Below are 14,113 nucleotides of genomic sequence, written 5' to 3'. Positions count from 1 at the left end.
GTATCTGTGTGCAATTGTGTGTGCATGTGTATATGTGTGGCTTGGGCACATGAATGTTCACGGCAAGGTCAGGGCAGAACATTGATGTTTTCCTTTACCGTTTCCTACCTTATTGCCTTGAGACAAGCCTCTCACTGAAGCAGAAGCTCGTCATTTTGAAAAGGCTACCTGGCCAGTGAGCAAGGGAGCTGTCAGTGTCCCCTGTCTCTGCTCCCAAGTGCTGAGGTTACAGGCATGTGCAGCCATATCTAGCTTTTTATGTAGGTGCTGGGGATTCAAAATGCTGCCACAGCAAGTGCTCTTACTCACTGACCGGTTGTTATCTTTCCAGCCCAACACTGCACTGTATAAAGCAAAAGTTTCTTTTTCTTTTTTTTTTTTTTTGGTTTTTTGAGGCAGGGTTTCTCCATGTAGCTTTGCACCTTTCCTGGAACTCACTTGGTAGCCCAGGCTGGCCTCGAACTCACAGAGATCCGCCTGCCTCTGCCTCCCGAGTGCTGGGATTAAAGGCATGCACCACCACTGCCCGGCCTGCAAAAGTTTCTTATTGGTTTTACTGACTTTGAACATAGTACATAATCTAGAAAAACCTTTTTAAAAAAAATTATTTATTTATTTATTTATTTATTTATTTATTTATTTATTTATTTATTTATTTATTATGTATACAGTATGCCTGTGTGTCAGAAGAGGGCACCAGATCTCACTATTGATGGTTGTGAGCCAACATGTGGTTGCTGGGAACCGAACTCAGGACCTCTGAAAGAGCAGCCAGTGCTCTTAACCTCTGAGCCATCTCTCCAGCCCGAAAAATCTTTAAGGTGAATGATAAACAAGATAATGAGCAAGGAAAGTTAAAAGCGACACACAAATACTTGCTGCTGTTATTACTAGTATGATATAAATGGACATAATTACATATTAATTTAAAAGTTATAATTAATAGAGCAAAAATGTTTAGAGAAGAAAATCTTAAAGAAAAGGCAATGATTAGCACTAATAAAACCGATGAGTGTCATTACCTGAATCACTAGCTGCAACAACAACTGTTCCTCCAGGAGCAAATGGGTCATTGTGCTTCCAAGTTTCTACCTAAAGAAATGGTACAAATCTATGACTGAGAGGCAACATTCCATAGCCGAACTTCCCTGTCAAACCTAAGAAAAATACTTTACAAAATTCTGGATCAGAAAATACAAACATCTGGAATAGAGTTTCCCTTTCCTTATAAGTAGTCTCAATGAATGAAAATAATTACTCTTTGATTGCAAAGTATTTATTTTAAAAAGTATGAGGCATATGTATAATTTAACAAGTTAAGGTTCGCAATCATCTCCCAGGAAGGTCCCATCACTCAGCAGGCTTCATGCGCCTCTCAAAAACCATAACCCCAGCCTTCTTCTGCAGGTCACTTTTGGTAGTACTGGGACAGAACCTAGAGCTCACACATGCTAACTAAGCACTCTGCACTGAGCTGTGTTCCCCAGCCCTGCAGAGGTGACTTTTGCTTTACAAGTGCATATGTGAACTCTAGTGTGAAATGACTTAGACTCACAGAAGAGTTGTAAAGACAGCAAGCACAAAGTTCCCATATGCACCTCTAGCTGCCTCTAATAGTAATATTTCATGTAATCATGATTTCACACAAGTAAAAACCTAAGTTACAATTACAGGCTTTATTTAGACTTCAACAGTTTTTTCACTACTGTCCCCTTTTTACTCCAAATACCACCATATTTTAACTACTGTCTAACAATAAATCTAGCAGGGCATGGTGTTGCAGGCCTTTAATCCCAGCATTTAGGAGGTAGACAGGTGGCTCTGTGAATCTGAGGACAGCCTGGTCCACACAGTGAGCTACAGGACAGCCGGGACTAGAGAGAGACACTGTATCATAAAACAAAACAAAATAAAAATCTAGAACCCTGCCCTTCAGAGGAACACATACACACATACCCAAGGAGGGAGGAGGAAGTACCGCCTTTACAGATACAGTTTCCGTTCTATTTCTCATCAAACAGTGCAACCACTCAAACGCAGATGACACAGTGTATAGCCCAGAAAATAATAATGGTAACGCCAGCGTGGCAGCCCATGCTTTTAATCCCAGGACTCAGGAGGCAGAGGCAAGCGGATCTCTGTGAGTTCAAGGTTACCCTGGTCTACAGAGTAAGTTCTAGAACAGCAGGACCATACAGGGAAACCCTGTCTTGGAGGGAGTGGGGAGAAGTACTATCAATCTGACCTGTGTTAACTTCCCTTTTATTACATTATTTTTCCGGTTCATATTTCTTATCTTACATAGCCCAGGATGGCCTCAAACTCACTAATAGTTGAGGGTGACCTTGTACTCCTAATCCTCCTGCCTCCACCTCCTAAATATTGGAATTACAGGCCTGTAAGACATCTGGCTCATTATTCTTTTAAGGAAGTAATCTTCACCTAAGAATAATAGATGACAAAATAGTTGTGTGAAACACCTGTCAATTCATTGTGTCTTTCTAGGTCCAGTTTACTTACAGAAATGAGATTGCTGCCTCAAAGTCTCCAAATAAAAAATAAGCAAAATATTTCATTGTATTATTCTATTTTGAGTATTTCTAAATATCCAGAGTATAATTTTCTTGAATTTATTTTTATTTTATGTGTGTGGGTGTTTGGGCTGTATGTATGTATATCTACTGTGTGTGTGTGTATGTTTGTTCATGCACATGCACATGCACATGCTGGTCTGGTGCCTGTGGACGCCAGAAGAGGGTGTCAGATTCTCTGAAACTGGAGTTACAGATGGTGTGAGCTGCTCATGGGGGTGGGGGATTGAACTCAAGTCTGTTACCTGCTGAGCTACCACATCAGCCCCTACAGACACAAACACCTGGGGCATATTAAAGTAACACGATTTATTTTTTAAGATTTATTGGGGTTTTTTTGGAGACAGGGTTTCTCTGTGTAGCACTGGCTTTCTCTTTGCAGACCAAGCTGGCCTTGAACTCAGAGATTCACCTGCCTTCCCAGTGTTGGGATTAAAGGTGTGTGCCATCACTGCCCAACTATAAAACATGAATTTATTTTTCTAAAATATTAGTGCTCTCCCTTTAAGTAATTTCTATTCCTTCAATAACACAACAGATATTTATAAAAAGTTTTACTTAAGACAGGCTTTTGGATTTCCATTCCAGTCACTTATATTTAATATCAACAATGGGATATGGATGGACTTCATTTTTGGACACTATAATCATCCTAGTCAACTCCAATGGGTGATCAAAATTGAAACATTACATTAGACAAAAACTTGGATGGGTGGAAGCCAGACAAACTTCATATGGACCATTAAAAACAATCAAAAGGAAGGTTCTATCGCTATATATTCAAGAAATTTTCTTAGGATACTTGTTTACCCATCTGAACAGCTTTTAACCCGTCACTTACCGATGTATTACTGCTATTGCTGGAGGCACTGAAAGGGTCAGTGCTGGAAGTGGTAAAGGGGTCAGTGGAAGACTGCTTAAAGAAGCAGTCAGATGCAAACGGATCTGAACCTTTGAAAGGATCACCACCAAACGGATCTAAAGAGAAAAGAAGGAGAACCTACTGTAATTCCCTACTGCCTATAAGCATTATCACTACCTCAATTAAAAGATACCTGGAGGCCTTCCCTATGAGCCACTGTGAGGTCAGGCTGGGTCTGTCCACCTTTGGGACTCGAAAAGCCCAAACCGCTCCTTTTCGCTTCTCTCTTGTCCCTTTCCGATGCTGGCCAGAGTCGAAGTTTGCATCTCTGGCACTTGGAGCTCTCTTTCTAAAGCTCCTGTCCTCACAGTGCAGCTGCTTGTCCATCACATGGCTGACCTCCATGCCAGCTCAACACACTGTTTTTCCTTTCTCTTCTCCATTCCCTTCCTCTAAGCAACTTGAGATTTACAGCTTGCCTGTCCTGGTGTTTTTCTTTTAAACTCAATAAAACTGTCCTCTTTGAATAGTCTGCTTGATTTTCAAAAACTAAAATCACTTGAATTCCTGCAAAACCCCACTTTCCCTTTTTTTATTTCTGATTCTATTGTACTTTTGAGGAAATAGAGCTTTTTACATACTAAACTTTTTAGCATAAAATTTTAAGGGATCCAATCTTAAGTCCTTTTGTCCAATGCTTGCAAAAGAAACAACAAAAAAAATTTAAGATACATTCCTTTCTCTGAGTTCAAGGCTAATACCTTGAAACACATTTGGGAAGCAAAATATATAGGAAACAAGATTTCCTTTATTCTAGGTAAGAATCTCAGAAAAACAATTATCTCAAATTTAGTAATTCTTCAATTCCCCCTATTCATATGAACAGTCTAAAATTGTAGGATAGTAAAATTATATTCTAGCCCTGCTGATTTAACTTTTAGCTAATATGGAGAAATTAGAATCTATTCCTTTTAGATTAAAGTTTTAATTATATGTAAGTGTATGAGCGCAGTGCTTTCAGAGATCAGAAGTACTGGTTCCCCTCAGCTAGAGTTATATGCAGTTGTGAGACACCCTCCATGTTGTTGGTCATCAAACTCTGGTCCTCTGCAAGAGCAGTACACAGTACTTCACCACTGAGCCATCTCTCTAACCCACCATCAATGCTAATTTTAAGCAACATTTCGATTGTTGCTTTTTTAAAAAGTGAGGCTTGAGTTGGAAGTGTATACAGCCCTTGCCTAGCATGCACAAAGTCCTGGTTTTAACCCCCCCCCCACACATTCTTAAGCAAATTCACAAGGCTCTAATCACTCTCTAAAAATGCCAGAATATTTTAGTATCTTACATTGGCTTTAGAGCAGTTTTAAAACTAAAAAGCAGTTCTTCTCCTAGAACTACCCAAGCTGTGTGTACTTGTGGTGATATTTTATTTGTGCTGAAATGTGGTGATATTTTATTTGTGTTTTAATAAATAAAGTTTGCCTGGAGATCAGAGGAAAAAGGTCAGCCATTATAAGTAAACAAAGAAGTCAGGCAGCAGTAGCACACGCCCTTAATCCTATCACTTAGCAGGCAGGATCTCTGTTCTAGGCCACCCTGGAAACAGAGCAAGGTGTGGTGGCACATGCCTTAATTCCAACACTAGTTAACCAGGGAGGCCTGGAGGTCTGTACAGACAGACAGAAAGTGACAGAGCTGTGTAGGAAGAGGAAGTGAGGTAGCTGGGCTAAGAGAGCCATTGAGAGGGGAGAACAGCAAGGCAATAAAGACGTGGGTAGACAGGAAGTAACTCGCATTTGGAAGCTGCAGAATTGGTGAGGTAAGGTTGGCTGTGGCTTTCCCCATTTCCTTGATCTCTCTAAGGCTTTGACCTCTATATTTGGCTCCATGTTTTTTATTTAATAAGACCATTTAGACATTCATCTACATGTACTCATTTCTAAATGCAATATAAGGTTATAATTAAGCAGAACAGAATTAAAGTTAAGAAGAAACTAAAAAAAAAAAAAAAATGTATACTGACCAATTTTTCCAAAAGGATCATCCTTGAAAGGATCACCTGTGACAAAAGAAGTAAACAAAAATTAGAATACAGCCAGGTGGGGTTGGCGCAGCTCAGCATCTAGGGAGGCAGAGGCAGGCAGATCTCTGGGAGTTTGAGGACAGCCTGGTCTATAGAGTTAGCTCCAGGATAGCCAGGACTACACAGAGAAACCCTGTCTTGAAAAACAAAAAAATACACATACAAAAAAAAAGTATTATGTATTATTGTGGAAGAGAATGTTTTTAGAACAAAAGGAAAGTTCCTTAAATTAAACAATAACTTAATAGTTTCAATAATTCTACTTCAAAGTAAATAAAATTATGTTATTCACCTTAGGAAAAATTTAAAATAATAAAAAAGTAAATGATGCACTCAATATACTTCATAAAAAGGCAAATTAGAACTATGGTGGTTTGAATGAGAAATGTCCCCCACAGTCTCTGGCCTTTGATCACCTGGCTCCCAGCTGGTGTCACTGGGGAGGTTTAGGTTAAGTGTGGCCTCGGAGGAAGTGTGCCCCAGCAGGCAAGCTCTGAGAGAGCACACACACACACGAGCACAGTACCCACAGAGGCCAGAGGGCATCGGATTCCTAGAGAGGAGTTACAGACAGTCTGAACTGCTTGATTTAGGTGCTGGGCACTGAACCCAGGTCCTCAGGGAGAGCAGCAAGTGTTCTTAATCACTAAGCAATTCCTCTAGCCCCAAAGCTCTAAATTTAACAGCTAGGACTATAAAGTTGTTGGAAGAAAAACAGGAGTATAATGCTCATGCCTATGATCAACACTCAGGAGGATGAGGCAAGACGACGATTACCACAAACAAAAAACCTAAACACACACACAAAACAAAGTATTTTTAAATCATAAGTCAGAGAGTTTTACTTGGCAAATGTAAAAGCTCTTACAAGTCAACAATAAAAAGACAAATAGGGCTGGAGAGATGGCTCAGAGGTTAAGAGCACTGGCTGCTCTTCCAGAGGTCCTGAGTTCAATTCCTAGCACCCACATGGTGGCTCTCAACCATCTGTAATGAGATCTGGTGCCCTCTTCTGGCCTGTGGACAGAACACTGCACGCATAATAAATGAATCTAAAAAAATAAAAATAAAAATAAAGGCTCTTTGCTTTTAAGGGGCTGGGGATTTAGCTCAGTGATAGAGCACTTGCCTAGCAAGCACAAGGGCCTGGGTTTGGTCCTCAGCTGGGGACTGGGGGTGGGGGGGGGGGAGGACTGAAGAGATGGCTCAGCATTTAAGAGTGTATACTGTTCTTGCCAAGGAGTTCTCAGAACCAAAACTGAGCACCTTACAACTGCCTGCAACCCCAGCTCCAAAGGGATCCAATGCCTGTGGACTCTGTACTCATGTTCACACACCCACACACATAATTAGGAAAAAGACAGTCTAATTACAAAGGAGAAAATGATGCCTGTTCAACATACATACATGTTTCTGCAGCCTGGTTTACAGATTGAGTTCCAGGTCAGCCAAGGCTACATGGAGAAACCCTGACTCAAAAAACCAAGGGGGTGGGGGTGGGGTGAGACGGGACGACACAACAAGAAGACACACATGTTTTTATGTGGGTGTGCGTCCATTCTTCCTGGGTACATATCAGGTCTTATAGTAACTCTGTTTAATTATTAGTATAGAAACTGCCAGACCATTTTCCAAAGACAGGAAACCATTTCATGCTCCCATTATTAGTGTATGGTAGTTGTAATTTCTACATATCCTCACTGACATTTGTTATCGCCCACCTTTTGATTACAGCCATCCTAGTAAATATGAAGTGGTATCTCACTGGGGGTTTGACTAATGCTGAAAATCTTTCTATATGCTTACTGGTTATCTACATATATATTTTGGAGAAATAGTTATTTAAATAATTATGTCCATTTTAAAATTAGGTTTAGTTGAGGTGGGGAAGAGTGCTAAACTGTCCTAAAATTAGATTGTTGTGATGATTATAAAACTGTAAATGTTCTGAATGTATGACTGACTGACTGGCCTATAGTTCTAAGGATCAAACCAAGGCATTAGTACTGCTAGACAAGTACTCTACTAATGAGCCACAACCTCAGCTCTATATATTTTAAGTGCAAAACTTATGTTTATTTTTGGTACTTTGTACATTCCAAAAAGTTGTTTTGTGCTTGTTTACTTCAGGGTTTGTTTATTTAAAGAGTTTGAATATTTAGGTTCTTTATTTCTGCCATGACTATTGGGTAAATTATTTTGCCTGTGCGCCTTAGTTTCATCTGTTTTTTCTTGTCTTTCTTGTCTGTATAAACTTTACTTTTCTTTTAGGTGTATAAGTATGTTGTCCGAATGTCTATCCACCATGTGCATGTTTGGTGTCCATGGAAGATAAAAGAGAGCATCAGATCCTCTGGAACTTCAGTTAACAATGGCTGTGAGCTGCCACATGGGTGCTGGGGACTGAATCCAGGTCCTCTACAAGAGCAGCCAGTGTTCTTTATTGCTAAACCATCTTTCCAGCCCCTTGTTTGAGGCTAGGTCTCATTATGCAGCCCTGGTTATAACTAACTATGTAAAGCAGACTGGCCTCAATCCTGTGGGATCCTCACACCTCTGCTTATCAAGTACTGGAAATACAAGCATATGATACCAAGCACACTTTCACAAGATCGTTCTGGAAATAAAATACAATTCAAAAGTCCTTTGACACAAGGAATATTTAACATAGTTTACATTGTCATGATATATTTTAATTTAGTCAGTTATGTTTCTATTTTATTTATTTTTATTTATTGTATTTGAGTCACAGTTTCTCTGTGTAGCCCTAACTGTCCTAGAACTCACTCTGTAGACCAGGCTGTCCTTGAACAGAGAGTACTGCCTTCCAAGTGCTGGGATTAAAGGAGTTCCCCATCACGCTGGCCAGAGTTACGTTTCTAAAATTAGAACTATCTTAAGGTGAGAGAATCAGACACTGAATCCTAGTATAGCTCCCAATGTCATTTTAGTTCAGTTTGTTTTTAAGATAATAGTCTCACTGTGTAGCCCTGCCTATGTAGAATAGGCTGTCAAAATTTTAACTCAAGAGAGCCACCTACCTCTGCCTCTTTGAGTACTAGGACTAAGGTTTGTGTCACCACACACACACACACAGCAGCTTCTAATGACTCAAAATTACGATGTTGACTTTCTTTCCTCCTCTTCCTCTTTTTTAAATTCCTGGGCAGTTTGTTCTATAGCCCAGGCTAAACTCAAACTTGTAAAGTGTTAGGATTACAGCAGTGTGATCCCATGACTGGGTTGCTGTTGGCATTTCACTAATTATTAGCTAAATAATGTGATTCATGAGTGTGTAACCTCTACCACTGGACTATAACATTCTCTCTCCTGTGGCTTCTACTATGAAGAAGAAACACTCTCTTCATCAGAGAATACTACAATATAATGCAGAGGTTAAATACTAGCAAATGTAAGGATAGAAACCCGTATTTTCAGCTTTACTTATGTTGTAAAAAAAAAATGCTTTTCGAAACTGAAGCCTCAATGCTTATATAGTTTATACATCAGAAAGTGTTATTCTGGATACACTTACAAAAGAAAGATACTTACTGCCAACAAAAGGATCAGACTGGAAGAAATCCAAGTTTGGATCTGCAACTGGATCTGTCAGTGAACTTGATTCTACATTAAATGGATCCTCCTAGAAATATTTTTTAATTAAAATAGACATTTTAGTAACCAAACATTTAAAAGATAATACTTCAAATGACCCACATTTAGATCATATACAAACTTTGAAAAACCAGTAAATATTCTTGCAGCTACAAAGAACATTGACGTCATGAGTGACAAGAACAACTGAATGCATAATTATCTTCACCTCTTTGGAGTGCTTGTCATCATCCAATCTGGGACTAACTTTCTCATTACCAGCTTCAGTCACAACTTCATTTTCATCAGAACGTGCTATTTCAGGACTACTTCTCACCTACCAAAATACAAATGTGAGTATGAAGGACTAAAGATCTTTTGTCTCAGGCTGGTGAGGTGGCTCGGTGGGTAAAGGCATTTGCTTGTAAGCCCAACAACCTGAGTTCAATCTCCAGGACCCACTTAGAGGAAGTGAAAACCAACTCCTGCTAGTTTTCTTCTGGATTCCACAGGAACATTGTGGCATGTCAATATCCACCACCACCCCAGATTGGGTAATTCCCGCCCCCCCCAGGGTTTCTCTTCGTAGTTTTGGGTTCTGGATCTCACTCTGTAGACCAGGTTGGCCTTGAACTCACAGAGATCTGCCTGCCTCTGCCTCCCCAGTGCTGGGATTAAAGGCGTGTCACTGGTGGCCCGTGTGGGTATGATTATTTTAACATTTTTTTCTGAGTGAGTGAGTGAGTGAGAGTGAGAGTGAGAGTGAGAGTGAGAGTGAGAGAGAGAGAGAGAGAGATCTGACTTCTGACTGGCCTGGAACTCACTATGTAAACCAGACTGACCTCAAACTGAAAGAGATTTATTCTGAGTGCTGGAATTTAAAGGTGTATACTACCATGCCTGGCTAAAAACATTTTTTAAACTGTATGTGTAGGGGTGTTTAAAAACTTATTTTGGTATTGGGGATCAAACCCAGGGCCTCTTGTATGGTATGAAAACTATTTGCCACTATGCTATATGCATATCCACTACTAAGTGGTCAGCTCTAAACTCAAACACACACAAGTAACATTCCATAGCCCCAGCAGGTGGTATTATATATTTAGGAGTATATAATAATAAACGGTAAAGAGTGCTTGGTACATAAGCATGAAGAACTAACTCAGTTCAGATTTGGGGCACCCAAGTAAAATCTAGGCATGGTGGTTTTATAGCTGAACCCCAATGCTGGGGTGGCAGAGACAGGTAGACACCCCTGGTCTAGCTAAATACCAAGCTCTATTTTCAGTGAGGAGACCCTGTCCACACTTGCATACATGGATGAGTGCAACCACAGGTGAGCACACTACTGAACAACCCCCCCACACACACACATCAAATTAAAAAAGAGTTTAACGTCACCCTTAGCTACATATTAAGTTTGAGGCCACCCTGAGCTACACAACACCCTATCATTTAAAAAAATTAATTTTATTAATTAGAATAATTTGAACATTAGTTAAAACTGAAAAGTAGCTGGGTATGTGGTACACACCTTTAAACCTACCACTAGGGAGGCAGACGCAGGTGGATCCCTGAGCTCGAGGCCAGCCAGAGTGAGTTCCAGGACAGGTAGAGCTACACAGAAAAACTCTGTCTAAATAAATAAAACAACAAATAAACAAAACAAAAAAATCTGAAAGAATTTCAATTGTTGGGGCTAAAGGGATAGCTCAGCAGTTAAGAACAACACTGGCTGTTCTTCCAGAGGACCGAAGTTCGATTCCCAACACCCACAACAGGCAGCTTAAATTGCCTGTTAATTCCAGCTCCAACGGATCTGACCCCTCTTCTGGCTTCTGTGGGCATCTGCACAAACAGATGCATAAATAAAAATTAAAATATATCTTAAAAAATTCTTTTTCTTTATATTATACACAATGCTAACATAACTTTGATCTGGGGCTAGGGAACTATCCTATTTGATAAAAGTGCTTGTTGCTCAAGAATGAGGACCCAAATTTAGATCCCCAGCATCAATTCACTAAACCAAGCATGGTGGTGCCTGCTTGTAATCCCAAGACAAGGGAGGGGTACTGAGGCAGATACCTAGGGCTTGCTGGCCAGCTAGCCTGATCTAATCAGTGAGCTTCAGATCTCAGTGAGATCCCATATGAAAAAAAGGTGGACAGCATCTGAGAAATGACACTTTAAAAGATGACCTCTAGCCTCTACATATATGCATAAGTATATACACACAAATTTTGATCTTCATCAATCTGTGTGTGGGGGGGTGGTTAATTATGAAGACTATGGAATAACTCACTGATGACTCCTGGTGTATGGGTTCAGACTCTAGATTGTTCTGGCCTTCAGCATGTTCATTGAGGTTGGCTGTTTCACTGCTGCTGGTGCTGAGGCTACAATAATCTGTAGCACCATTTACCAGAATGCTTTGTGGGCTACTGGACCAATTTGATTGGTCGTTATGATTTTCCAGATCTTTCATTTCCATGAGTCTCATTTGCATCTGCCAATACAAAGTAGAAATAGAAAACAATATTAGAAATATGTAACATACTAATAGGTATGCCCCTAGACTTATTCAAGGATGAGTTTGCTTTCTATTAGGAGAATCCTCTGGGAATGCAGCATAACTTAAGGATTTCAATAATCTTTCCTAATGAGTCTTCCTGCAATTTCAGCATGCATGTATTTGTTTTTGTAAGTCTTGTGAAACCTCCAAGAATTCTGTCTCAGTATCTGAGAACTGGCAGTCTTTCAGGGTATAATTAGAAAAAGAAAGACCCAGGATACCAGAAGAAAAGATGGCCAAGTAACAGAGAGGATGAAGATTCAGCTGTAGGGGAGCTATGGAAGTTAAAGAAGATAAGGGTAAGGCTAGCCAGTACCCTGTGTTCTGGCACTGTTAATGAGAAAGAAGAGCCCTAGAAAGTATCCTCTAAAAAAATATTAAGCCACACAAAGAATAAAGCTGTTTAGACTTCAACTATTCAAATGAAATCCACAGTAAGATACAAAAGGCAGAATCCAATAAATTATAATATATTAAATAACAGATTTTTATATATTTATATATAAAATTATATATATATATTAAATAATATATTAAAAAACAGAAACAAGAAAACTAAATGATTTCAATCAGCAAAGAAAAGACAATAGGTTCATTCTGTCTTAGTGAAGGTTATCACTGCTGTGATGATACACCATGACCAGGGAGGAAAGAGTTTATTTGGCTTACACTTGAACAGCACTGTTCATCATGGAAGGAAATCAGGACAGGAACTGAAGCAGGGCAGGACCCTGGAGGCAGGAGCTGAAGCAGAGGCCATGGAGGAGAGCTGCTTGCTGGCCTGCTCCTCATGGCCTGCTCAGCCTGCTTTCTTATACCAAGGGCCCTCGGGGAATGCTACTTGTTTCCACTTACTGAACTGATTTCCTGTTGGGATTCCTGGAGGTGCTGCTGAAGAGGTTCCAGCTGAGCCTTTCCTGACTCAACACTTTCTTCCAATTGTGCTGTTTCTTGTTGTAGGCGACTTAGTTCTTCTCTAGCTTTTGACAGTTCTTCCTCATAAGTGGAGATCTGAGATTCTTGATTGGTTATTTCAGCTTTCAGGGAAGAGATCTATAAGTGGAGATGAATGAGAGGAAAGGGGATTAAATGAAGAGATGTCTAGTTTAGTGGTTTGGAATTTTTGATGTATTCTTTTGGTAGTGGAAAAGGGGCTAAAAGAAACATGGAGGCAAAAGTCTTGTGCAGTCAAGATCTGGAGAAAAAGCACCCCTCTAATCTCTACTACAGGGGACAGTAACTCCTGACGACCATCCCTCTAACTCCGTCACAAAGCAACCGCAGAAGAGACTGCCGCTAACTAGCAGGGAGTGTTTTTTTTACACCAGGGAAGCGATGGGAGTGGAGACCCAGTCAGTAAGCAGCCAGGCCTCACCAGCTGGGCCTCCTCAGCACACTTTTTCCTGACTTCCTTGAGCTGTTCTTCCAGCTGGGCTTTCTGCTCATCCAGCTCATCAAGGAGTTCCTGCACCTGCTGCTTCTGGGCCTGTAGTTTTTGCAGATTAACACTCTCCCTTTGAACTTCATCTTGAAGATCCTGAAACACAAGAAAATGCACACATTTATCCCTTTGAGGGAATGGAGAGGTGAATTTTTAAGTCTATTTTAAGGGAGAACAAAATCTTCTTTTATTAGTATTTTTTATTGGGGGACTAAAGCTCTCAATTTTACATGCAGTCTTCAAGCAACCTCTTCCAGATTTGCGTGTCTAGTTTGCTTACTCAAATCTATCCTTGATGTCTGACTGATTTCTCCAGCATGTCGAAACAACTCATGTCATTTCCCCACATCTGCTTTAGCCTCTGTCTTCTGGTCAAAACCATGGCATCTTCTTCCACTCTTCTCTCTCTCTCCTTCTCTCTCTCTCCTTCTCTCTCTCTCTCTCTCTCTCTCTCTCTCTCTCTCTCTCTCTCTCTCTCTCTCTGTTTTTTGAGACAGGGTTTCTTGTGTAGTTTTGGTGTGCGTCCTGGAGCTCGCTCTGTAGCCCAGGCTGGCCTCGAACTCACAGAGCCCCTGGCTCTGCCTCTTGAGTGCTGGGTTCAAAGGTGTGCGCCACCCCCGCCCAGTCCCTTTCTCTTTTTGTCTGCAGCATGCCAGCAAACCCTTTCCCCCAATGCTGGTGTAAGTCCCTTTCATCTCTCTCAGACTGCTACCTTCCAATGGGGTATACTGCTTCCACTTAGCTACCTTTGCATGTAGTTTTAGCACGTCAGTCACTACAAACAAACAAACAAACAAACCACTTTGTCAGCTGGGGGTGGTGGCATACACCTTTAATTCTAGCACTCCAAAAGTTGAGGCAGGAAGATCTCTGTTTGAGGCCAGCCTAGTGTGCTCGCTAGTTTTATGTCAACTTGACACAAGCTAAAGTCATCTGAGTGGAGGGAACCTCAATTGAGAAAATA

General features: G+C 40.6%; 1 protein-coding gene across 4 annotated transcripts in view; it reads right to left on the bottom strand.

Moving 5' to 3' along the window:
• The window catches only part of Eps15 (epidermal growth factor receptor pathway substrate 15), a 108,809-nt gene that overhangs the window by 14,705 nt on the left and 79,991 nt on the right, over positions 1 to 14,113 (bottom strand). For all 4 annotated transcript variants that reach the window (XM_028888878.1, XM_037202793.1, XM_037202795.1 and 1 more), the window contains 8 exons: positions 13,084 to 13,245; positions 12,564 to 12,761; positions 11,439 to 11,642; positions 9,363 to 9,470; positions 9,092 to 9,182; positions 5,480 to 5,515; positions 3,433 to 3,569; positions 1,023 to 1,092 (listed from right to left, as the gene is read on the bottom strand). In XM_028888878.1, the coding sequence (XP_028744711.1) occupies positions 1,023 to 1,092; positions 3,433 to 3,569; positions 5,480 to 5,515; positions 9,092 to 9,182; positions 9,363 to 9,470; positions 11,439 to 11,642; positions 12,564 to 12,761; positions 13,084 to 13,245 (1,006 nt within the window). The remainder of the gene's footprint in view (positions 1 to 1,022; positions 1,093 to 3,432; positions 3,570 to 5,479; positions 5,516 to 9,091; positions 9,183 to 9,362; positions 9,471 to 11,438; positions 11,643 to 12,563; positions 12,762 to 13,083; positions 13,246 to 14,113) is intronic.

This window comes from Peromyscus leucopus, chromosome 2, assembly GCF_004664715.2.
Source record: "Peromyscus leucopus breed LL Stock chromosome 2, UCI_PerLeu_2.1, whole genome shotgun sequence".
In the NCBI taxonomy this organism is placed as follows: Eukaryota; Metazoa; Chordata; class Mammalia; order Rodentia; family Cricetidae; genus Peromyscus; species Peromyscus leucopus.
The sequence above is the reverse complement of the archived record's forward strand: the minus strand, read 5'-3'. Positions and strand labels throughout refer to the sequence as shown.